General features: G+C 41.3%; 1 protein-coding gene across 4 annotated transcripts in view; it reads left to right on the top strand.

The window, feature by feature from the left end:
- The first annotated feature begins 1,516 nt into the window (after positions 1-1,516).
- The window catches only part of lsamp (limbic system associated membrane protein), a 666,837-nt gene continuing 641,566 nt past the window's right edge, over positions 1,517-26,787 (top strand). For 2 of the 4 annotated variants that reach the window (XM_028800477.2, XM_051926294.1), the window contains exon 1: positions 1,518-2,098. In XM_028800477.2, coding sequence (XP_028656310.1) covers positions 1,944-2,098 — 155 coding nt within the window. In that variant the 5' untranslated portion in view covers positions 1,518-1,943. Of the gene's footprint in view, positions 2,099-26,787 lie in introns of all 4 variants that reach the window. The other 2 variants (XM_028800476.2, XM_028800478.2) reach the window with 2 other exon arrangements.

Here is a 26,787-nt window from a genome sequence, read left to right on the forward strand (position 1 = left end):
TTAGAAATTAGTGCAGACAGTTCTGGATTGAATTAGTCAGTTGATAACTAGGCAGAATTTATAAAAATATGCAACAGGCATGGAAACTGATGTTCATTCAGCCATATGCTGCACCACCATACTGTTATTTCCATATTTGTATAAAAGAAATCATCTACAGACGAAGTGATTGCTGTTATATCACACAGTGACTGAGTGAGTGAATGGTGGAGATTAAGCTGCATGCATGTTGCCTTGTAGCCCAGCACCTGAGGCCAGCAAGCTACACTACCAGTACAAATTCAAAACCATAGTTTAGTGAACCTTAGCAAGTTAACACCTAGCCAACATGTACTAACAGGTAGGAAAGGCAATTCATGGTTCTCAACATTGGGTTCAAGGCTTATCCCTGCTGAGTCAATATGGAACAGTCAAACAACTTACAATTTATGTCTTTATAATGGAGGAAGGGAAAACTCGATTAATTGGAGTAGAAACTGAAAAAGATATGGGGGGGGGGGGGGTGCATATCAGGAGTGTTAGTTAGAAAAAAATTTAATAAAATTATTCATCCAGACATCCATTTCCTAACTTGCATATCTGTACATGGTCATAGCGAGCCAGAACTAATCCCAGCGCCATTATGCACAAGACAGTAACCTGCCCTGGACAGCACACACACACACACCCACTCTCACAGATAAATGTCACACAAGTATCACTAAAAAAACTACTTCTTCGTTTTTCCTCTAGCGCAGTTCAGGCAACGATCTACTTTCTGAAACGGAATTTTCCATGGTTGTAAGGAGCCATGGGTTATCCTAGCAGCAGGATGAGAAACAGCACACCACTGGGCACGTTTGTGCAGGCCAATTAACCTAGCAATATGTCACTGGAGGCCACAAAAATGCTGGTAGGGCATATACCAGCTTCTCCCAAATGAGATGCCACTAATGACTGGAGCCTTTGTGAGGCAGCAATAATGTGTAATACGCGATCGTGTCGCTCGGCACGAAATCGTGCAGATCTATAAAGTAAAGAGTCTGAAAAAGAAAGTAAGCATAGGTTGAGAATGCGCGTGAGGGAGATCAAGTAGGTTGTCAGAGAAGCAAGCACAGAATACGCGGTAGTCACACGCAAAGACCCAGTGACATGTGCAGCTTTAAGGAAGAAACGTGCGGGCTGTGGACAACAAAAACGGCCAAACGCCAGTATAATGTTTCTCTAAGAAGTCCGTGGCTAATAAGTTCTAAGGAAACCCCAACTGCAAGATAAAGGTGCGCGAATATGTTTGTAGCGTGAAAACGAGTTTAAGATGTGCATCTCGAATAACCAGAGATCGCTGCCTGCATCATAAAAATATATCGAGCCAAGGCAACATACCGAAGCGAAAGGTGTCTGCTAGCAGTGCGATGATAATAAAGCGGAGCTGAAGATGCGCTGCATAGATAGCAATTAGTACGAGCAAGGAGAAACAAACCCTGCTGGAGGCTGGGGGAGTGTGAGAGAATCTGCGGCAGTGGCAGCAGCTCATTTTCGGGGAAGCGCTGTGCCCAGCTGCGGAAAGTAGGAAGGGCTAACTGTCTACAAAGAAGAAGTTTGACGGTGGCCACTTCGATGAGGCGCAGGACCTGCTCGGATGGGGTTGTTGTCGTGACAACGAGCGAGCAAGCGCGCGCGCGCGCGAGGATTCCAGCCTGAGGGGGCCAGTCGAGTGAAGTGTAGCGGGGGAGGGGGCTCACTGCTGAGGGGACTAGCAGAGAGAGCAGGATCGAGAGAGAGAGAGAGAGAGAGAGGAAGTCAGGGAGGGAGGGCGCCGCCAAACAGCGCGCACTTCGCAGCCGCTCACTCCAGCGCTGCCGAGACTTCTCCCGCGCGTGTGTAGCTTCGGATCGCCGTCTTTTTCGCGTCCGCTTTCTTTCTACTCTGGAGTATTTACAACACTGGGGATCTACTGCCTGACCATGGTGGGAAAGGGATCTTTTTGTCGGAGACAGTTGCAGGCTGTTCTGCTGAGAATACTGTGCCTTCTTCCCACAGGACTGCCAGTCCGAAGCACGGATTTCCTGAGAGGAACCGATAACATCACCATTCGGCAGGGTGACACGGCAATCCTCAGGTAAGGAATGATGTTTCACTCGCCGCTATTACCGCCGCTGATGCTTTCCTCTCCTTGGCTGGGTTTATCAGTTGCAGTGTACCTCCCGCGGGTGGCTATGTTCCCAGGTACTGATCGTACAGTCGTGGGCTACTTTCTTAAGAGGTCTGATGCGAATGGTGCTATATAAAACTACTGCCTTGCTTGACCTTTAAGGTGACCCGTCAGTGATTGGTTAGATATAAGCCGAAGCACATTACTTCGGCCGCCCGATGAATAGGTTGAGTCGATCCGGCTGCACACATATGGCATCTCGGCAGGCTAGCAGCTTCTGGAGTGTGGGACGAGAGAGAAGTTCCTAAAGTGAGCCAGGGAAGAGCTTGTCACCCCCGCTCTGTTGCTGTATCCGTGTTCTAGAGTCGAGCACTAGAAGGTGTCGGAAAGTGAAGCGCAGTCAGTTTGTACGGGGGAGTATCTATGACAGGCGTGTGATGTCTAGTGTGAATAGCTTTGGGAATGCAACTTTGTTACAAGACGATTTTTGAAGGCGGGAGGGCGGAGAATAGAGTGAATGATGGGGGCGCGGTCATCTCGCATCTAGATCTTTGCATTTTCATTCTCTTCAATTGGTACACCGCGTTTACGCATCTCGTTAAAAATGCCTACAACAACGTTCACGCTTTCGCCTTCATCCCTTTCATTGATAATTTCACCTGATATTAATCCATTGCTAATTGTATGGCTTTTCCTCAAGCTCTAACGGAAGGATTCAGTTCAATCTGTTTACTGCGTAATGTTCGCATGATTTTTTTTTTCACTCTTGCGCATACTCCCAACCGTTATTACTGTTGTTAAGTTTACTTGATCGAATTCTTTAAAAAATAATTTTTTTTTCGTATATGCCGTCATTTGACTCCAGATTATAAAATTGTGCTTCTTAGTTTCAGGTCTTTTAGTCTTTCTAGTGTTTCCTACGATACTTCTGGGTTGTAGTTTAATTTTCATATGGTCTGCTTTGATAGTCTTTTTTTTCTTAAAGGACCTCGTGTGACACCTGTATTTTGGTTTGGGTGTATTAGGCAAATGAATTTCCGAATTAATACTACGCCTCTTTATAGCACCCCTCCGTTTTCATTCCTGTACTTATTGACTGACTACTGTTGACGTTTTTTTTCTTGTCTTCAGCCTTTTTTCTGTCGATCTTAATAGGTCTCTTCTCCAATTAAAGCCACGAATTTGTTGTAAAAGCTGGCATTGGCGTTTTGGGGCGGAGTAACCGAAGCCCCAATCAACTGCCCCGTCCAGAACACCGCTGCTTTAATTGTGATCAATGTGGACAGATGCAAAGGAGATCACAATTCAATGCATCTGGATGGGAGGCTGCTGACTCAAGGTTGGTGTCAGCACAGGGGGCGCCTAACCCCACTCTTGACTATCTTGCAAAAATGAAATCACTTGGGAGAAGAGATGATTGATACCAACAGCCACTGATGTATTATAAAAATGAAGAAAGGCACCTAAGTGTTTGCTGGAGTGTGTTCATCTCAGAGGACAGATTACCTTGGCCATTGTTCACTGGTAATGGGAAAGGAAATAATGTTTCAACCTTTGACCTTTGATTTAATTTGCATTGATACCTAGAGGGCGGCCTGTCAGATTGTACTATCTGGAGTACTAAGCACATCCAGATTTTTATGTGTATTTTTTTATTCTTTTGTTAAATGTTTTTCACCTCTTTGGAGGGGCCACAGTTACTATGTACCTTGTACTTTTTATGTTATTCTTGATTTTGCTTTGTGCTGCATTTTCGACACAGAGGGACATAAATGTTGTCCCTTCGAAATATGAATATGAAGTCCTAGTTCAATGAGAAGAGATGCTTGAGGGTCACGATTGCTGCATTTTTTAAGATCAGGCGAACAAGACAGAATATTTATCACAGAAATGTCATCTGTGCTCTCTTATTTGGCAGATAGAGGGCTAGTGTTTGAAGTGATTGATCAGCGTGTCTTTTTAGTTTGAGTGTGTGGGGGAGGCTTGGGAAGACACGGGGCAGAGCGGAAACTCCTTGCCTGACAAATAAAACTGCTGCTACTCAGCAGTTGTGAAGCAGTGCCTTTAGGTGGTGTTTCTTTTCATTTTCCTCATATGACAAGTAATACCTTGGCAGTAGGCAAATACAGTATTGTCAGCAAATATTTTACTGATGCCCACATGTTGAATGGAGGGAGGTAACAAGAGGAAGTCCCAAGATGAAGTTTGCTTGTGTTCCCCAGAGCCCCAGGCCCCACTCTCATTGGAGGAAGGGGTTACTGAATAATCTTAATGAGATATAGCAGAACTTTGACTATTAAGATAATTTAATGAATCTGTCTCCCTCAGCCCCAAAGTTTGTATTTTTTTTGTTAATTATTGGAAATTCCACTTGGCTGCTAATAATCCATCAAATAAACATTTCACTGTACTCTGTACAATACTACTCCACTACTATTACTACCTTGAATATCAGAGGTTAGACTAGGGTGTACAGTCACTCCCTCCTTGTGCATCACATTAGGAGGTTCCAGTGGAGTAATTCTGTTTGAGGTCAATGTCTGGAGCCTATATATGAACAAGATGCCCTAAGAGAACAGTTCATCTACTCTCACATCAGAGCAAGCAATCAGGAGGATCAGAGAGCCAGTAGAAGAAGAAAGAACCAATTGTCTTATTAATGAAATGTGAGTGGATGTGCAGGAGTCCATGAAGGGCTATCTTTATTGTTTTATTAGATTACAACCCTTTATTTTCACTTATTGGCAGCAGGTTGTTTTTATATTCCTCCTATCCATTCACCTTTCCATTATTCCACATATTCTTTTTCCTTGCTGTTTTAATCCCTTTACAGTTTATGCCTCACTATAACTTGTTCTTGATAGCAATATCTGGGAGTTGGTCCTGCTTCCTAGATTGAATGGTAGTCTTTTGAAAGGCACACTCACACAAACAGTTTTACTATTATAACTTGATTGTAGACCACTGATGTGCCTGCCAGTTTAACAAAGATCTAGACATTTGTGTGGCATCTCATGATTTATTTTTTAAGCCACTTAGCCTAGAATTCTAGATGAGGTAAAGTGTGTCCAAATGTTGTACGTTGTATGTACTTCTTTAAGGAAAGACATGCCTACTGATAGACTTGGACCCCAGTATTTGGAGGTCTGCCTACACATATTGTTGGATCCATATTTAAATACAGGGTTTTAACAATCAAAGTAGCAGATACAATCATTTTAGTGAATGTGCTTGTTGTGCTAGGCCAGCAGTGAGGGGGGAGAGATAATCCCATTGGTCAGGTATTTTTATCCTGCTCCATTATGACACTGTATTGGAATAATCAGGTTTATAAATGAATAAACAAAATAAATGTAATGCAAAATTGCTTTCAAGAATGTACAATGTCATAGATAATAATAAAGCCCTATCTCATTACCCTTTACTAGAAGAAGGGGTCATCAGTAGGATGGGGCCATGTCACTCCTGTTCTCCTCCAGGCCACTGACCCGGTTCCATTAGTGATGATTTCATGTGCCATTTCACTAACTGGGCATTAGCCCTAAACCATTAATCTTTGTCCAGCAGATGGCCCGGTGAGCTCTTTAGAAAATCATGTCACCTCAGGAGACAGCATCCTGGCCTGCAGTGTTTCGCGTGGCTAGAATAAGCAAGATCATTACTGCTTGCTGAACTACTTTTCTGGAGTTCTGTTTTTCACTTGAATTTTTTTCTTCATCTGCTTTACATTTTTTTAAGTGGATGAGCATGGCTGTTAGATTCATATTTAAAAAGGCAAGAATGGTATTGGGGTGGAAGACAGATGAGACATTTCGGATTTGGTTGCTCCAACTTTATCCATGTCATTCCAGTTCTGTTTAAGGGCATGGTGGTAATAGGCATGAATGGTCTAGCACAACTCGGGCTTTATTGTTTGTCATTTTTATTTAGTTGACACTTCTGTCACAAGTCAGGTCAGTGGTAAGAGCTGAGTAGACAGTCTTGAGGTGCACATCAACTCTAGCACTTCCCAAATCTCTTAAGCAAATCTAATAATTCTCATTCATAAATTGAATGGTTTAAGCAATAAATCAGACTGCCCCCAGTTCAAAAGCCTGCTAAGACACAATGTCTGTTCCTCTCTGACTCTAATTGCTCATAGTAGGCTTTATGGCTAAGTAGTAAGAGAGTCTTAACCCATTGGGCTCCCTGTTTACCCACTAATCCTCAGTGACTGTTAGAGTTATGTCAGGGAAAATTTCCTCTGTCTCAGAAAGAAGTCTTTGTTATCCATTAGGTTGTTGGCTAAAAGGCCAGTTCAGGATTTTCATTGCTGTTTGTAATGGAGGTAAATTACATCATGTCTCATTGTTCTTCAGAGTAGTCTTTTTGAAAAATTATGTCTTTGTGTCAGAGTCTGATTCCCTGTGCTGACTTTAATCAGATCACCTAACTTTTTGTTCACAAGAATCTAAATGGTCCTGTGGGTACAGGATTTGAGTCCAAGAGTCCGAATTCATCAACTGTCTAACAGAATCCAATAATTTTCTCTCCTAGTGTGCTACCATAAGGAGTGAAATAAATATCCAGACACACAGTGAAGGTTTGGGGCAGCCACCCGTATACTTTCCCTGGCTGCAAAAGGTTGAAGTTTTAAGTACAACTTGTACAGGTTTGAGTCAAAAAGAGAACTGACTCAAGTAGGTAGGACGGCGGGTTTTTAAGGTGGTTCAAGGGAAGTGATGTCCTCGGGGCTGGGACCGGAAATTATGTCGTTTGAGCGTAGTCGGGTACAGGCGGAATTTCTCGTGTCTGATCTGCAGAGAGAAAAGAGAGAGATTTAGTGCACCCCGCCGCCCCCTGGCCTGGCTTGGAATTAGCATCTTCTGGTCCCTTTGGTTGACTCCCAAATGCACGTGTGTAACAAAGGGTAAATTTGAAAAAGTTTTGAGAGCAATAGATTCCCAGTTTAGAATTTAACTCATAGAGCAATTCCTGCAAATTCCTGAATTAGATCATATCCTCTTATATTAAGAGGAGTCTAAGAGGTTACAGGGGTTATAGCATTTTACTCAGTAATCCTTTCAGTTCTGACACCCTTTGTGTAACTGAGTGTGGTCCCTTTACCTCCCAATTTGCTTCCAAAGTAACTGTGGGGCCATTCAGTGAAATGCTGCTGACCAGATCACCAGATGTTATGTTAACAGTAGTCTGAGAGGACTGTTTAGTATAGAGCTGGATCCCTGGAGTCTCCTAGTTCAAACCCTTCCTAACTCATTTTGTGAATTGTGTAGCAGAGTGCTGAGCCATTGAGCACTGGGCAGGTCCAGAGGATGAAACTTATCCAACCAGTAGATTCTCACAGCATATACCTGCTTGCATACTGTGTCCTTACCTGTTCTTAAGAAACGGTGCATCTTCTTATGTCCTTTAGTGAGGTCTGTTTAGTGTCGCTGGTAAAGTGTCTCACTTAGACAAGCAGACCCCAAAGTTAATGAACATTATATAATTATAATAAACATTTTCATTATATATATATATATATATATATATATATATATATATATATATATATATATATATATATATATATATATATATAGATTTATATACATATAAATGCTAGTTTCCTGTTAATCTTGATTTTTCTTTCCAGTGGTGATATTCCATCTCTTATCTCTCATCGCTTATGAGTTTTGCTTTTAAACATCTATCAATCCATTCATTTTCTAATCTGCTTACCTTCCTTAATCTGCTGTAAACTGGTACCTATACTGTGGGCAGTGAGCACAGACATATGAACAAATAACCTTTATTTTAATCAGAATTTTTCTTTAGTATAACACCAAACCAATGCCCTTATATACTACAAGTTTTGATGTTAATTTTCTACATCTGCAGCTTAGGAATTAGCCTGAAACAGCACACCCAGAACCACTCTAGACTATTTTAAGGTTACCAGTTAGCCTATCCTGTATGTGATAGTAAACCCAGAGCACCAGAAGGAGAAAAATAAATAAATAAACATGCAGGCAAAAATCCCAACCAGGCAGTGCCCAGACTGGCAGTGAAATCCAGCACGGTATAGTGGTGGAAACAACTAGGCTGCACTGATTTTGAATAAACAAACTTTATTTGATGCAGTATTTTTCTGAGGTGCGCACAATTCCAAGATACTTTTTAGATGGAGGGCAACTATTTATTTTGCAAACTGTAGCATGAGCAGATTAATTGATTTGCTTAGGGGCACACAGTTAAATGGTGAACCTGAAGCCTTATGCTTTACAGTCCCATGCCACTGCTGCTAAGCCACACAGCCAGCTGCCTAATCAGTAAAAGTCAATGGTTATGCATCCCTACATAGCACTCTTTCTGTTTAGCCTCCATTTATTGAAAGATAAAGTAAAAATTAGCTAACAGAATTTTTGTAGTTTTTATTAGTCCTAATATCTGTTCCATATGGCTGGTTTCTTCTATGAATTGAATTGCCAAATTTTACTGCCGGAGAGTATGTTTTGTGTACTTTACAATGTCCTCAATTAAAAGGTGGGATGTTTCCATCTAATGTTAATTTGCACAAAACAGCTGTTTTTGGGAACATGGCTGACTAGCCTACCATCTCATAATGCAATTAACCCATTGCCCTTTAAGACAAAGGCAAAATTAATGAGTTGTAGCACTTACCTAGTCAAAAGCTCTGCCACTATAGGGGGTAAAGACACTTGCTGTTTAGCTTGAGTCTTAGGTTGCCATCCCCTAAGAGCTCCGTCTGACCTCCATTCAGACATGTAACAATGAAATCAATGAAATAAGAATACAATTAACCAGTAACAGCACCCCCCCCCCCCCCCCCCCCCCCCCCCCCACAAAACTGACATCTGTCTGCTTACAGCCCACATGTATATGTGAGGGCTTCAGAAGAGTTCAGTTTGTATTAACATGAGATTTGATGTGAATAAGGAGGATCCGTACCATGCATCAGTCTTTGTGTCCTACAGCTCTTTAGGAATGGGAGAAACAATTGGCTTATTCCTTGTTTAGGACCAAAGTTCATCAAGTTGTTAGCCACCTGAAATGATGTTATTTACCAGCTTGGGGTATGTGTCTTGGCTTGCCCCTTAATATCATCTACCATGTATGGCACGGAAAAACTTTGTTGTGCAAGTGTCAAGCTTTGCTATTAAAGTGTTTGGTGGGTGATATCCCACCCTGTGGTGCATCCAAACTTAAAGGTAAGTGAAAACGTTATCTCTGAGTCACAGAGTGTGTTTTTGAGTAAAGAAACTAAATCAGTCTAGAGATGCATATAGCTTGTTTTGTCTATGTGTAGTTAGTTAATTGTGCCCACCATAGGTTCTTTGACATACAATACAGTACACTGACAAAGCAATTCAAAGAAACTTTGTTTTAGCAGCTCTGGTGTTGTGCTACTTTGCTGGGTTTGGATCAACATCTGGGCAGCTCTGTTACAATATATATTTAAAATCCAGATAAAAGGCCTTTTTTGTCAGAGGGTTAAAGCGGCTAACTAGAAGTCTTTTGTACTTCAGCCGAATGCCTCCACTGATACCGCAAATGTCAGCACAGCCAGCAGAGAAGGATAATAGTGAATGGGGAGGCGACAGGGTGTGATTTAGTGCAAGGCCATTCATGTCCGGCTGCCTAGTATTCATCGGCTTTGGCAGGGTTTTCATTTACTATAGCTTGCCACTCTGCAATGTGGGATTAGAGACGGGGCCCTGTCTGGGATAAAGGCTGTGGCACAAAATTCTGGAAACACGTGCACCTCATCCTACAGCATCATAATAAAAACAAAACATGACAGTAATTCCATTCTTCTGTACTATACAAATGTTATTTGAGTGAGATGGATGAACGGCAAACTGATCATTTAGTGTGTAGCTTTCATGTTGTAGGCTCTGCTTGCCCACTGGCCTCTAGACAGTTAGGTTTGGTGTGAAAGTATGCAATCATACTTTTATTGTTGCATAACTGTGAGGTGGGAGGTGAGGTGATTTTGTCTCTGATACTGGACCCAATTGTGTGTGGGCAGCAATGTGATCTTTGTGTGATTTTTTTAAGCATAAGAAGTTAAACATTTTAGTGCATTTTGTAAATTCATGCATTCATAATTGAAGTGAAATTCTGATAATTTGGCATCTAGTGTTTCAACTCTCTCTGGGTGAAAGGCATCAGCACATAGTACTTAAACTTTCAGTCTGATGACTTTGGAAAAAGTTCATGCTGAGAGAGTGTGAGTGTATTGAGTGATGGAATGCCATCCGATCCAGACAGTGTTCCTCCCTTGTGTTAGGATTCCCTTAAGGGCAAAAGTGGGTTCAGAAAACTAAAAAAAAAATGAATGATATTTCAGCACCTTAAAAAATGTTACTAAGTTGAAGCCACGAAAGGAAGAATAGCTCATCTTGCTTGACACTAATTGACCAAAATACGTTGAAGAGAAAAGCAGAGCTGGCACCTTCATCTGAAGGTATGGTCATGGACAACTGTACCATCAGATCGAAAGCAATAAGTATTGAATCAAAAAATGAAAGTGTACACGAATTGGAAAAGGAGATGCATTTTGTGACAGTGACGTTTACTCCTTCTGACTGACAGCAAATGGCAAAAACCTCAAAATTAGTCTTCAAGTTTAATTTATAACGGGCGCAGCAACAGACTTTCTTTATTTTTGCCAACTGTAATCCCTGCAATTTCATTCAAATAATGCTTACTTGTATTGGAAAGTTTTTATTTAAAATTGATTATAATAACAGTTTTTTAATTTTGTGTCCTATACTGTATATAAATTTGAAATTAGTGTCAGTCTGTGAAGCATGTTGGGTCTACTGTTCATGATATACAGTAGGATAGTTTTTTATTTCTATTATTCTAGCAGGGCACAGTCCTGATGGTGTGGTATTATTGGAAGGTTATTGCATTTATGTAACTGACATGTTTGTCCCAAGTGACTTTAAAATCACAAATGTGTAATTCCATTGTTTTCATGTTTTTTAGCTTGAGGCAGTAGTTGGTGGATTCAGAGAGTGAAGCAGTGGTGGGCATTGAACAGGTATCCCCCATTCAGCACCTTACCTACTAAGCTGTCTGTGTGTAACACAGATATAATTAAATAAACAAAAAAAAAATACAAAAACAAACAACTACTGGTTGTGGAGTTTGACCCCCGGACACAGACAGACAGACCCAGAATGTCCCCAAAATACACACGTTTTAGTTTCTTTACAGTCTTTGGCACGACACACAATGCCCTAACCTGCAACAATACTGATCACAGTCCTCTTTTCTTTTCCTTCTTTTCCTTTCTGCCGCCTCCACTCCTCTCTCGCAAGCTCTGCCTCCCGACTCCGGCTGTCCGAGTGGAGTGAGGCGGCCCCTTTTATTCCTCATCTGGAAGCAATTAAGTTTTAATTACTATGGTGAGGCCATTCCACCACTGGCTAAGAAACCATGAGCAACACATTTTTTCCCCCACCATCAACAGTATCATCACGCCACCAATAGATGTCCTGTGTATGCATCCATATGAAAGTGGGAACACTAATTGGGATATTTTATGATGTATATTTATGTGTATTTAGGGCCACATGGGACTTGAGCCTATCCCAATGGCATTAGCCATGAGGTATGAAGCATCCCTGGTTTAGGGCACCATTTCATTACAAAAACATATACTTGTGTCTTCTATATAGTCATTCTGACATCCATAACTTTGGGATGTGGAAGAAAAAGCATTAAGAGAAAAACCTACACAGATCCAGGGATCATTAACATTTTCACCCATATTTACTGTAGGTTTGAACAGTACTTTAGGGACTGTTATTGGTGACTTTACAATGATTGAACACTTGAGGTCTCTTTGACTAAAAAGAGCTGTGACATCAAGAGATTTTTTTAAATTTTATTTAAATTGTTATTCTTAGGACTGAGACATTTTTAGTATACTAATATACATGTGACATTTCCAACACATCTGCAAAATAACAAAACATAACATTTCCAAACCTTGTGATTGTGCCTTTTGTAATTTTTTTGCCCTTACCTTTGACTCAGTGGCTGCTGCAGCATTCTTTGTAGCTTGTGGACTAATATTGTGTCTAGCACTACCAAACTGATTACGTTTAAATTATATATATATAAGTGAATTGTTGCAGCTTGGATCATTCAAACTCATTTAGTTTCCATGACACTAGAACTTACAGAAATGGCTTAGAATTAGAATTAGAAGCCTTTATTGTCATTATACCATGTATAACAAAATTACAGAGTAGCTTCTCCTTTCATATGCGAAGAAAAAAAAATAAACAATCGAACATTTAAACAAGTAAAATTAAAGTGCAATGCATATACAAACCGCTAAATAAAACAATATAAAGAATTCTAATTAATATTTGCTAATTGCTAGGCAACAAATGTGGTATTCATCCATCCATCCATTGTCTCCCGCTTATCTGAGGTCGGGTCGCGGGGGCAGCAGCTTGAGCAGAGATGCCCAGACTTCCCTCTCCCCGGCCACTTCTTCTAGCTCTTCCGGGAGAATCCCAAGGCGTTCCCAGGCCAGTCGAGAGACATAGTCCCTCCAGCGTGTCCTGGGTCTTCCCCGGGGCCTCCTCCCGGTTGGACGTGCCCGGAACACCTCACCAGGGAGGCGTCCAGGAGGCATCCTGATCAGATGCCCGAGCCACCTCATCTGACTCCTCTCGATGCGGAGGAGCAGCAGCTCTACTCTGAGCCCCTCCCGGATGACTGAGCTTCTCACCCTATCTTTAAGGGAAAGCCCAGACACCCTGCAGAGGAAACTCATTTCAGCCGCTTGTATTCGCGATCTCGTTCTTTCGGTCACTACCCATAGCTCATGACAAAACAAAAATATTACTGATTATGCAGGTACAACAATTGATTTACCAATGATATGAATATTACACAAAGAATATAAAGAATATATAATTATAATATAAAGGATAAAGATGCTGCACAAAGGACAAATAGAACAATATTGTGCTAGGCTGTGATTATTGCAGATGAATTTCCAATGATATGAATATTGCACAAAGAATGCTAATAATGTAGATATTGCACATAGGACAGATAGATAGATAGATAGATAGATAGATAGATAGATAGATAGATAGATAGATAGATAGATAGATAGATAGATAGATAGATAGATAGATAGATAGATAGATAGATAGATACTTTATTAATCCCAATGGGAAATTCACATTCTTCAGCAGCAGCATACTGATAAAATAAATAATATTAAATTAAAGAATGATAATAATACAGGTGAAAAAACAGACAATAACTATGTATAATGTTAAATATTAACGTTTACCCCCCCTGGTGGAATTAAAGAGTCGCATAGTTTGGGGGAGGAACGATCTCCTCAATTTGTCTGTGGAGCAGGACAGTGACAGCAGTCTGTCACTGAAGCTGCTCTTCTGTCTGGAGATGACATTATTTAGTGGATGCAGTGGATTCTCCATAATTGATAGGAGCCTGCTGAGCGCCCTTCACTCTGCCACAGATGTTAAACTGTCCAGCTCCATGCCAACAATAGAGCCTGCCTTCCTCACCAGTTTGTCCAGGCGTGAGGCGTCTTTCCTCTTAATGCTGCCTCCCCAGCACACCACTGCGTAGAAGAGGGCGCTCGCCACAGCTGTTTGATAGAACATCTGCAGCATCTTATTGCAGATGTTGAAGGAAGCCAGCCTTCTAAGGAAGTATAACCGGCTTTGTCCTTTCTTGCACAGCGCATCAGTATTGGCAGTCCAGTCTAATTTATCATCCAGCTGCACTCCCAGATATTTATAGGTCTGCACCATCTGCACACAGTCACCTTTGATGATCACTGGGTCTATGAGGGGTCTGGGCCTCCTAAAATCCACCACCAGCTCCTTGGTTTTGCTGGTGTTCAGGTGTAGGTGGTTTGAGTCGGACCATTTAACAAAGTCATTGATTAGGTCCCTATACTCCTCCTCCAGCCCATTCCTGATACAGCCCACGATAGCAGTGTCATCAGTGAACTTTTGCACATGGCAGGACTCCGAGTTGTATTGGAAGTCCGATGTATATAGGCTGAACAGGACCGGAGAAAGTACAGTCCCTTGTGGCGCTCCTGTGTTGCTGACCACAATGTCAGACGTGCAGTTCCCAAGACGCACATACTGAGGTCTGTCTTTAAGATAGTCCATGATCCATGCCACTAGGTATGAATCTAATCCCATCTCTGTCAGCTTGTCCCTAAGGAGCAGAGGTTGGATTGTGTTGAAGGCGCTAGAGAAGTCTAGAAACATAATTCTTACAGCACCACTGCCTCTGTCCAAGTGAGAGAGGGATCGGTGTAGCATATAGATGATGGCATCTTCCGCTCCCACCTTCTCCTGATATGCAAACTGCAGAGGGTCAAGGGCGTGTTGAACCTGTGGCCTAAGGTGGTGAAGCAGCAGCCTCTCCATGGTCTTCATCACATGTGATGTCAGAGCAACAGGCCGAAAGTCATTCAGCTCACTAGGACGTGATACCTTTGGGACTGGGGTGATACAAGATGTTTTCCAAAGCCTCGGGACTCTCCCCTGTTCCAGGCTCAGGTTGAAGATGCGCTGTAGAGGACCCCCCAGCTCCGATGCACAGACCTTCAGCAGTCGTGGCGATACTCCATCCGGACCCGCTGCTTTGCTGGCACGAAGTCTCCTCAGCTCTCTGCTCACTTGCGCTGTTGTAATTATGGGTGGGGATGTCTTTCCTATGCTGGTATCAGCAGAAGGATGTGTGGAGGGTGCAGTACTCCGAGGTGAGAGTGAGAGTGGGTTAGGGTGGTCAAACCTGTTAAAAAAGTTGTTCATTTGGTTTGCTCTCTTCACGTCTCTCTCAATGGTGGTACCCCGCTTCGAGCTGCAGCCAGTGATGATCTTCATCCCATCCCACACTTCCTTCATGCTGTTATTCTGCAACTTCTGCTCCAGCTTTCTCCTGTACTGCTCCTTCACCGCCCTGAGTTGGACTCGAAGTTCCTTCTGCACGCGCTTGAGCTCATGCTGATCACCGTCTTTAAAAGCCCTTTTCTTCTGATTCAAAAGGCCCTTGATGTCACTTGTAATCCATGGCTTGTTGTTAGCATAGCAGCGTACTGTTCTTACTGGAACTACAATGTCCATACAGAAGTTGATGTAGTCAGTAGTGCAGTCAACAACTTCCTCAATGTTCTCACTATGAGATCCCTGCAGGATATCCCAGTCTGTAGTTCCAAAACATTCTTTCAGTGTATTCTCAGCCTCCGGAGTCCACTTCCTGAATGATTGTGTGGTTACAGGTAGGACTCTAACTTTTGGTTTATAGTGAGGCTGAAGCAGAACCAGGTTATGATCTGCTTTCCCAAGCGCAGGCAGCGGGGTGGCGCTGTATGCATCTTTAACGTTTGCATAAAGTAAATCAATAGTCTTATTTCCCCGGGTGTTACAGTGCACATACTGGGAGAATGCAGGTAATGTTTTGTCCAGCGTCACATGGTTAAAGTCTCCAGCGATTAGCACAAGCGCCTCAGGGTGCTGCGTTTGTAACTTAGCAACAGCGGAATGGATGATGTCACTCGCTGACTCCTCATCTGCCCGAGGAGGAATGTATACAATAACAACAATGACGTGTCCAAACTCTCTGGGCAAATAGTAGGGACGTAAACTTACGGCCAACAGTTCGATATCCCTGCAGCAAGTGGAGATTTTGACGTTAACATGTCCAGAGTGACACCACCGTGTATTAACATAGAGAGCGAGTCCTCCTCCTTTGTGCTTCCCACAGGTACTTGCATCTCTGTCCGCTCTAACTGTGCTAAACCCGGGTAGCTCCACGTTGGCATCTGGGATGGTGTTATTTAGCCAGGTTTCGCAAAAACACAACAAACTGCATTCTCTGTAGGTCCTTACATTTTTCACCAGCGCAGCCAGTTCGTCGATCTTATTTGAGATTGAGTTTACATTCCCCAGAATCACAGAAGGCACCGAAGGCTTGAAATGCCACTTTCTCGCAAGCCGCTTCTTTTTTAGCTTAGTGCCGGCTCTGCTGCCACGATACCGCCTTCTTACCTCGTCGGGTAAATAGGGAACCACACCGGCACTGGCATTTGTTCTCAGCGCCCGAAGTTGAGTACTTGAATAGGCAAGTCTCGGCGTGTTAAAATCCATGCCCACGTTGTAAAAGTAAGTGTGTCCAGGGAAGGAATCCACATAAAATAAAGTAATAGGAGTGATCAATAAATAAACATAGAAAAATAAAAGTAGAAAAGTACACATACATATACAGTCATACACAGAGCTGCTGAAAAGGCTGCCACTCACGGCGGCGCCGGATGCACATTGAGCAAATATTGTACTTGGACTGTGACTATTTCACAGAGGATTAGTGCACATCCAAGAAAAGGTGAGCAGCTGGGGAGCGAAAGAGAGAGAAAAGAGAGAGAGACAGAGACACACACAAAGATGGTCAAAGCATGTTAATATTCAATGCAGTTATGACTCTGGGAAGGAAACTGTCCCGGAGTCTGTTTTTCCTTGATTCGATTGACCTGTAACACCTACCAGAGGACAACAAGTCAAACAGGTGAAAACCAGGATGTAAGAGGGTCCTTCAAGATGTTTTTTGCCCTGCCAAGGCAGCGGGAAGTATATAAGTCTTGTAGGGAGGGCAGAGAGCAGCCACCAATCTTCTGAGCTGTATTGATAACATGCTGAAGCCCACTCCTGTCTCCTGCAGTGCATCTTCTGTACCACACTGTGATGCAGTATGTCAGCACTCTGTCTGTGGAGGAGCAGTAAAAGTTCACTAGCAGCTTTTGATCCAGATTAATCTTCTTAAGCAGTCTCAGGAAGTCCCTGCTGTGCCTTTTTAATGACTGCTTTGGTATTTGCAGACCAAGACAGGTCAGCAGAGATGAAGGCACCCAAGAATTTGAAGGCTGGGAGCCTCTCCACACAATCACCGTTGATGCAGTTGGTTTAAAGTCTGTGTTGTTTTTCTTGAAGTCAAAGTTGATTTCCTTTGTTTTCATGATGTTCTGTGGCATGTTATTTTTTGAGCTCCAAGCTGACAATTTCAGGCTCTCCTCTCTGTAGGTAGATTCGCTCCCCTCTGAGATGAGTCTAATCACTGTAGTGTTACCAGCAAATTTGATGATGATGTTATTAGGGTGGGCTGAACTACAATCATGGGTGAAGAGGGTAAACAGCAATGGACTTAACACGCAGCCTTGTGGGGAGCCAGTGCTGAGTGAGTTGAGGAAAATTGGGGCAGAGTTTCACTGTCTAAGTGTGATTAATGAGAAAGTCCTTTACTCAGATGCAGAAGAGTAGGTGGATCCTAGGTTAGACAGTTTACTAACTAGAATCTCCAGAATAATAATATTAAATGCTGAGCTTTGGTCAATAGAAAGGATCCTCCTCTTCCCTCCCCCGGTGTTCCAAGTGGCTCAGCGCAGTGTGGAGAGCTATGGCTATAGCATCCTCAGTGGACCGGTTTGCCCTATAAGCAAACTGGTATGTATCAAAAGTGGGAGGGAGACAGGCTTTAATGTAGTGTGAAACCAACCTCTCGAAGCACAATAGGCATTGAGACATGTCAGTGGCTGATCTCTTGGGAACAAGAATGATGGTGGCTGACTTTGGACAGAGTGGAATGAAGACTTGTCCCAGGGAGTGATTGAAGATGCTGGTTAGAATGTGTGAGAGCTGGTCAGCACACTCTTTTAGCAGTTATCTCGTTGGGACCAGCAGCCTTCCTCAGGTTTACTGACTTAAGCGCTCGTCTCACTTGAACCTCCTGTAAAGTAAGTTTCTGTGCACTAGAGTGTAATGGGGGGCGAGAGAATGAGACTGGGTGTTGATGTTTCATCTCAAAACACACAAAGAAGCAGCTTAGATCCTCTGCTTGTGAGGATCTTATTGTGTTGATCTGTGGATCTACAGTGTTACTGATAGTGTTGGCCAAAATATATACAATATACTATGTACATTTCTGAAATGCATTTGTCATTATCTCTCAGTATTTTAAGCTTTATACAATGTGAGGAACATGAAAGCATTTGGATGTTATGGCAGACTGTTGCTTAGCAAGAAACCTGACCTTATAATTCAGGACACATTAATGAAACATCTTTTTCAGGTGAGAATGGTAGGGATCTGGGTGAGGTTTGCTAACTTGCATCTAAATATTATAGTTGACTTTAGATTATAATGAAAAAAACCTCTCCTTATGTCAAATTGTTCTTAATTACCAGAAAACAACGTAAGCATTGTTTTAAAGGACCTATTTCCAGTAATATGATATGCACATTTTATAATAAATATGTAAAAAGTTTTTATTTGTTTTGCCTTAACATGATTTAAAAAACTCCAATATACAGTTTAAAATTATACTACAAATATGAGTGTCACTTACTAATATGTATTGTAACAACACGTTAACAAAGGCTTTGTGCTACACAGCAATTAGTGACTAATAGATGCACTATAACAAGCCCTTAAATAAATGTTTATCGTCTTGCTACCTCACATGAACCGTATTTAGTTGAGAGACTTCATATCTACATGGCACACTGACCCTACAGTCAGTGTGGAGGGTTCCCAGCTTCTGTCACTGTTAAAAATTCTTGAAATAAATATAAAAAGTGAAATCAAATGCTCAGGAGCCATGGATAGAAAAGCTTTGTTTCGGCTTTTGTCTTTGATGTTGTCTTCTGCTCAACTAAATCATCACCTGGCACTTTCACATTTTAAATCTGCTTCCTTTAATAATTTGCATGTTTTCTCATAATGAATTGTTTGGGCTGCTGAACATCTGTATAATTTCTGTATTTGGAATACTTGTAGGAAGCAAGGTAACTCAAATATAATCATCAAGAGCTTAACTAGTTTGTCTGCAAGATGACACCACATGTTTTGAGAAAAGGTAGAGTTATACTGACTGCAGCCATATGATTGGAAGCCTGTGAAACACTACATGGCAATGGCAAATTCAGTACCAGAGTCCAAATCTTAATGTGACTGCTAGTACAAGACCTCCATGGAATTAAAGGTCTGCCTTTTCTTTATTCATTTATAATTAGTGGTAGGATAGATAGATAGATAGATAGATAGATAGATAGATAGATAGATAGATAGATAGATAGATAGATAGATAGATAGATAGATAGATAGATAGATAGATAGATAGATAGATAGATAGATAGATAGATAGATAGATAGATAGATAGATAGATAGATAGATAGATAGATAGATAGATAACCCAACAGCCAGATATGCAGACACAGGGTAAAAACACAAAGAAGTTGTTATAATTCTTTTTTCTTCTTCACAGTGCCTTTCAAGCACCACAGCCACCATAAGCAATTGAATAAACAATAAATCAGCACAATTCTCTTTCCTCCACTCCCAGCAAGCGTTGTCAACTACCTCCCGATTCTGGCTCGCCTGCTGGGTTCACAGCAGTACTTTCAATAGTCCTTGACCCGGAAGTGCTTCTGTTCTTCCTCCCATGTGACTTGCCAGCACTTATGGGTCAGATGAAGGACTTGAATTTTTCTTCAGCCCGGAAGTACTTGGGAGGTTCCATCCTCGTGACTTGGGAGTAATTCCGAGCTATGGATGAGATTTAACTCCTCCGGTCCTTTTGAAGCATTCCCTGGTGGCACCCACGGCACCCAGCAGGGCTGTGGTATTAAACTACATGTCCCATAATTCTGTGTGGGAATTCGGGGCATCACTGCAGTCCAGGGGAGCTGCCATCTAGCGTTTTGAGGGAGGCAGTGTCCTTGAAAATCTGCCTTCGCCATCCTTCCATTTCAGGGGCCTTCCCGGCTGGGTTGAGCTGCTGGCTGTCTATTACAATAGATAGATAGATAGATAGACAGATAGTTAGAACTTTATGTCCAAGGGGACATTTAGCTTTTACAGAAGCTCAGGAAAAATAGAAATATTATAACAAACAACAACCTCACTCAAACACACACAATAATAACAAAAATGGAGAAAAAACCTCTGACTTGGATGAAGATTAGTGAGCAGTCACAGTGAGGCATTATAAAGGAGTGTTACAGTAGGTTTGAAGGGAGCTCAGTAGTCTTTCTTGACTAAATTCTCTTTTATAATTTGTTGGCTAAAAGTACTCAATGATAGTGTGTCAGAGAGAGGATGTGCAGCATTATTTATAATGATCATCAGTTTTGTCTTCATCTCCTCTGCTACTACCTCAAGCAGAAAGTGTGCCCCATAAATGAGCCTGCCTTCTTAATTAGCTTGTTGATTTCTTGGATCTCTCACAAAAAAATTGGAATAAAATAAAAAAAGTGAAAAAAGTGGATGGGGAGGAGACAAAATCTACTGATTTGAGTAAGAGGGAAAGTGGGATAGAGAATCAAATAAGAGAGTGTCTTATTTTTTCAAAGACTGAATATACAGACTTTAAAGTAGGTGGGTACATCTCTTGCATGTATTCCATCATCCAACATCCATTCCAACCATTTTTAAAACTCACTTATCTGGAGCAGAGCCATAGGGAAGCTGGAACATATGCCAGCAGGAACTGGTTCAAGGCAACTTTTTGTACTGTGTGAAGAAACCAGAATACCTGGTGGAAACCCACATGGACACCCAAACCCCACTCTCCTTTTTGCAAGGCAGCAGCACTACCACTGCATCAGCATGTTGCCTATCATCCAGCATATATTTGTTAAATTGTTTATCCATTGATTACCTTTGATCTTGATTTATCCAAGTCAAGGTCACGGGTAACTGAAGCCTATCAACTACTGTAATAATATGCAAAGCAGGAATCATTGGTAGATGGGGCACCAGCCTATCACAAAGCACCACCCTCAGTTTATGAACAATTTTGAATCAGCATTTAACCTAATCTGTACATCTTTGGAACATAGAATGATGACCAGAGACGTGTGATTTTACTACCCATAGGAAATTATCAGTATGCTGATTTTTTCCTTCACAAGAACATTTCTACATGGATTGTTGGAGTACTAGTGCATACTATGCAAGTTCTCTGTAGTTCTATTACTGGGCATTGAACTCTTGTCAGAATTGATCTTGTATGGGGAAGTCTGAGGGAGTAAGGCTAAACATGAGTCATAGTCAAACAGGTTAAGGTCACGTTATGGGAATTTCAAGAGAAATGTTGATTGCTTAGTATGAGATGCTGAAACACAGTTTAGGGTCCAGTGACCTTGCTAATGCTAATGACCCTCCTTATGGTGAAAATGTAAAGTCATACAGCAGACAGATCTTATCAAGCAGTGGTACACACCTGTCAGTTAATAATAATTATTATTATTAATAATAATAATCATGCTCTATACTGATTGGCTAATTTAATTTAATACAATACCAGGTGTCATTTGTGATATCCTTAGGTGACACCAAAAGCCTGCCATGTCCAACTGTAGCTGCCATCATACCATTCCATTTTTTTTATCAGAAACTCAATAGAACCCTGAATTTCCAATTCTACAAATCCGTCAACTTTTGCCTATTTTGCTTGACCAAATGTCACTTTAAAAGCAGACTCTGGTCCCCACAGAAATTCCTGCTCCTGAAGATCAGAGCCACAGGCAAAAATTTTGCAAAAAAAAAAAAGTCCCTGATCTTGATTTGTACTCTTCTATGGGCTGCATTTTAAAAAGAGTTGGTTTTGGCCCACCTGTTGTGAAATTGACTTTTTGAAACTGCACAGTGCTGTTATCATCTGTTCCTTTCACATATCAGTCATCAGAAAGCATTTAAAAGTTGAAAAATGCAATAGTTTCTTGGGAAGATTCAAATACACACAATGCATACCATTTTCCTTTAATTGTTTTGATTTCATAATGCTATATCTATTAATATCACTCATGCATTTCTGCTTCACATTTCTACCCTTTATCATGATCTTGTACACAACTATATTCATCTCAGTGTGATATGTGTTGGCTGGTGCTTTTTGTGGGTAGTAGATGATGAAATAAACATTTTATATTATAAATTTTTTTCCTGATTTTGATCTAGTATTCCAGATGGCAACTGACCTTCCCCACACCCAGAATCAAATTGTATGCCAGTTTATTTACCTGTGGCACTCCAGCTTCAAAAAGTCCTCACAGGAGGGCTAATGAGATTAACAGTGAAATGATGAAGTGGTCTCTGAAAGCCTCTGTGAATGCCAGACCTGTCCTGGTAGAAGCAAAGGAATAAAAAATAAGAGACAGAAAGAAGAGTTCTGCTTCATAGATTAACATCATTGTGGTGTCACCCCGTGACCACATTGGATGTTCTTTGTGGATGAAAATCCTTGCTTAGCTAAACTGAATGTTTTCATATTTGCAAATTTAAGTTCTGGTCATTTAGAGGTAGGGCAGTGTGGGGTCTCTGAGGCTAAGGATCCGTGCCAGCTATCGGAAGGTTGCCGGGTTGAATCCTATAAATGCCACAAGTGACTCTACTCCATTGGGCCCTTGAGCAAGGCCCTTAACCTGCAATTGCTTCATCCTGGGTTTGACGTTAACTTGCATCCAGCCCTGCAAGCAGGTCCTCCAATTAACAGGGAAACCTTGGGGGTTGGTGGCAGAATTGGCACTTCAGCCACTGTAAAAACTTCACACTGTTCCAGTGTGGTGCTGAGGTGTCACCCTGTGTACTTGGGTCCCAATACAGACTGTTCGGTGTGTGGTGGGTGTGGTGGTTTTGAGGAATGTGTCAAACATAAATTAACTAAGAGCTTCAGTGACCTCATTGAGGATACCTTTGAGCCACATATGCCTGCAAGTGGGCCTTCTTACTGGCATAACAGCTTAAGGAAAACTGCAGCTACTTCCTATCCCCTTTCTTTTTAGCTATTAAGCACGTCTGACTGGACAGGATAGATGTTAAAAATGTATTGTGGCACTTATAAGGCGGGGGCATACTTTTGTGGTGCTACATGTATTCACTTTGACACTGTAAGTCAAACAGGGAGAACCTCAGCTGTTGTTGCTTAAATACTCAGATGACCAGCCAAGTTAAATGCTTATCTTTTGACTGAGAGGTCAAATGTCATTCTTTGAAAGTGCAAACTGTTATTCTTATGGAATCTTTAGCTGGTTTTCTTTCCTGCATGCTGTTTATTTTTGCCATGTGGTAAGGGGTAATACTGTGCGCGGAGTCTTCTGTAAAAAGCACCGAGTCTTCTTTTGGCACTGCAGTTTGACAGTGCCCTCTATTGGGTAAGTGATTTAGTAGGCAGAAGGTCTTTTCCATGAAGCCTAGTTCCAGAAATATCTAGTCCTTTTTGCATTCTTTGCTTAGTATTTTAATTGAAATTTCTAGTTGTCTGTTTTAACTTGAGAGGCCTTTTTGTATTGGGAAATAAGGTTTTAGTACAGATGTTGTGTATAATGTAATTTGGAAACAGGCAGTATCATCATTTATTTGCAGTATCCAACAGGTGTAGCCATTACTTTTGTGCCAGTCTCTTCCCAGAGCATAATACAACAGTATGATTCCTATCTTATAAATATGATTTGTTCTTCTGTTGTTTAACATTGAAAAATCCTGGCAGCACTAAGTTCAAGGCACCAATCAATGAGCCACCAGTCCATTGCAGAATGTACAAATATATTTTGGTTAAATAAAACACAAAATAACATGCAACAGCACACAGTGCTTAGCATATTTATGTTCAAGTCTACTGTTTAAAAATGTAGCCATAGATTTTAAAATGAAAACATGTATTAAGATATTGCTAGACAGCAAAAGGAAAAAAAGGAAAACAGTGTATGGCATGAATGTGAATTCAGTTCTGTGCATTTGACTTATGGTGTATGTTATCCATGCCCTGCGGTGGGCTGGCGCCCTGCCCAGGGTTTGTTTCCTGCCTTGCGCCCTGTGTTGGCTGGGATTGGCTCCAGCAGACCCCCGTGACCCTGTGTTCGGATTCAGCGGGTTGGAAAATGGATGGATGGATAGACACCAAAAGGAAAAAAAGGAAAACAGTGCATGGCATGAATGTGGATTCAGTTCTGTGCATTTGACTTATGGTGTATGTTATCCATGCCCTGCGGTGGGCTGGCGCCCTGCCCAGGGTTTGTTTCCTGCCTTGCGCCCTGTGTTGGCTGGGATTGGCTCCAGCAGACCCCCGTGATCCTGTAATTAGGATATAGCGGGTTGGATAATGGATGGAGTCATTTTTATTTAAGTGTATTTGAGATGGAGCATGAATTACAAATAGTATTTGGCAGGGTGAGCATTTCTTTGTTAGCTGAGAATGAAGCATGACCCAATAGGAAATGAAGACCCTGACGGTTTATTTGTTTTTTCACATCTAGTGAATTGGGGATTTCATTCACGGAAGATACTTATTTACACTTTTTTTTAAGTATGGCACTAACCGCACGGCAGTGGTGATCTTGGCATGGATTTAGCCACACTGACAGTGACTACAGTGTCATAGCATTTAAATAGCAGGTAGTGACAGATGAATGTGTTAATTACATGGGTCAATGAGATACTATGTAGGACTTTCTGTTTAATAGTTATGGTTTAATCCTGACATGTCTGTAAAAGGTGGGGCACTCTGTCTTTAGAAGTCTTTTTCCTAATCCTATTTTAGAGCATATCAAAGAGCACTTGGCACAAAGTAGGAACCAAGCCTGGATGGGGTACCAGCTTAAGTCACACATTGCATTCACACTCACTCACTTAAGGCAACCTAATGCAAACATCTTTGAGATAAAGGAGGAAAACCAGAAAACCTGGAAAAAAAGCACTCAGACGTAGGGATAAAGTGTGAACATCTCCGAAAAGCTAGTGACCAGGCTAGAATTGGTAACAAATCTCCCAAAGCTCTGAGGCAGCAACACTGACCCCTACATCGCTATGACACTTGCTCCTAAATGTAGCAGTAATAATTAGAGTTGGCCACTATTTTAGTCTAAAATGTCTTTCATTTAGGCAGAACTTTACCGACACTGACAAAAGTTTTCCTTGGTATCAGAGTGAACATTATGTTATTTGTGATGCCACCTATACTAATATTAAGCTAAAAGAGGATGCTACTTTGTCTGCTTTCTCACATGGCAAAATCTCTAATTTACCCAGGGCTTTCCAGTTCAATAACAGAGTTATATCCATCAATAATATAATTAACTGACCTATTGTACAGAAAAACAAATTCTCTGCCTAATCATATGCATTGATCTCCTGGTACTTAAAGTACAAACAAGGTCAATGCTGCTGCATTGGCCATTTGCTCACTTGGGTCCTTTCATGACTTTGCCACACTGTAATCGAGTCATCTTTTATCTTGCAACTAATTCATCCTGTTCAAGTTGACTGACAAATCATGATTGTGTAGCCAAACCAGAGACTATAAATGCATTTTTTATTATTAGTCCAAATCAACAATGATAACCCAAAACCCCCCTTGCCATCTATTTTTGAACCTGTTATTTCCATATTAGGCCCTTGACTCAAGGAACTTATCTAAACAGTCTCAGGCTCAAGGCAGGAAGCAGCTCTCTAAAAAGAAGCCAGCCAGTTGCAGAACACATTGAGTCACTGTTCAGAGAAAATTACAGTGTATTAAAAACGATCAGTTTATTCTTTTGTTCATTGTCATCAGGCTGATTGTTTGTTCTTGGCATGCACTACATGCTTATGACCAACTATTTGAAGTGTGAACAGGAAGGGATGCCAAGGGAAAGTCTGATTCTCAGTCATGCCTTCCCTCCAATCTTTAGCCTAGACTGCAAGAATCTTGCATGCTGTGTGTGGAGATTTGAAGAGTTTAATAGGCGGACTTTGGCCCAGTTAACTATGTTTTGTAGAGATTCTGCTCATGACCAAAACCAACAGTTTTCAAAAAATAATTAAAGCAGCACAAAATAAGAAAATAAAGTAAAAGAGTGCAAATGAGGTATACCTCAATTGGCCCCTCAAGGTAACCAAGTTCAAATCTGCAAACCAGTATCAGAATAGATAGATAGATAGATAGATAGATAGATAGATAGATAGATAGATAGATAGATAGATAGATAGATAGATAGATAGATAGATAGATAGATAGATAGATAGATAGATAGATAGATAGATAGATAGATAGAACTGTATTTATCTGCATGGGGGATTTGCATATAGATTTTTACAGAAGCTTTTTAAATACATACTGTAAATAAGACTAGCAACTAATAAATAAGGTCAGAAACAAAAAGAAAAGCATTTTAGAAATATGGAACTTCTGAATCCAAGGCACAAAGCACAAAATCCACAAATACAGAGAAGAGAAAGAAAACAATACATACAGATCTAACTTTAAACCACACTCAGTGACAACCTGAGGGAAGCCCCATAAGCCTACAGAATACAGTATAAAGGTGGAGGGCAGTCTCTCAGGTGTGATGTCATGGTGGCCTTGCTTCATGGGAGTTACACTAATGGTTGAACATTTAAAGAATACTGGAACAAAGCTATTGTGAAAGAATGAGTCTCAACACACTGGAAAGGTTTGGGGAAGCCACCCGTATATTGTCCCTGGCTGCAAAAGGTTTAAAGAAAACAAGGAGTTGTTCTTCAGTTGAGTTAAAGGATTGAACTGAACTGGTTTGGAAAGATGGAGGTTTTATATGCTGTGAACCGGAAGTGATGTC

Source organism: Erpetoichthys calabaricus, chromosome 4 (genome assembly GCF_900747795.2).
Source record: "Erpetoichthys calabaricus chromosome 4, fErpCal1.3, whole genome shotgun sequence".
Classification (NCBI taxonomy): Eukaryota; Metazoa; Chordata; class Cladistia; order Polypteriformes; family Polypteridae; genus Erpetoichthys; species Erpetoichthys calabaricus.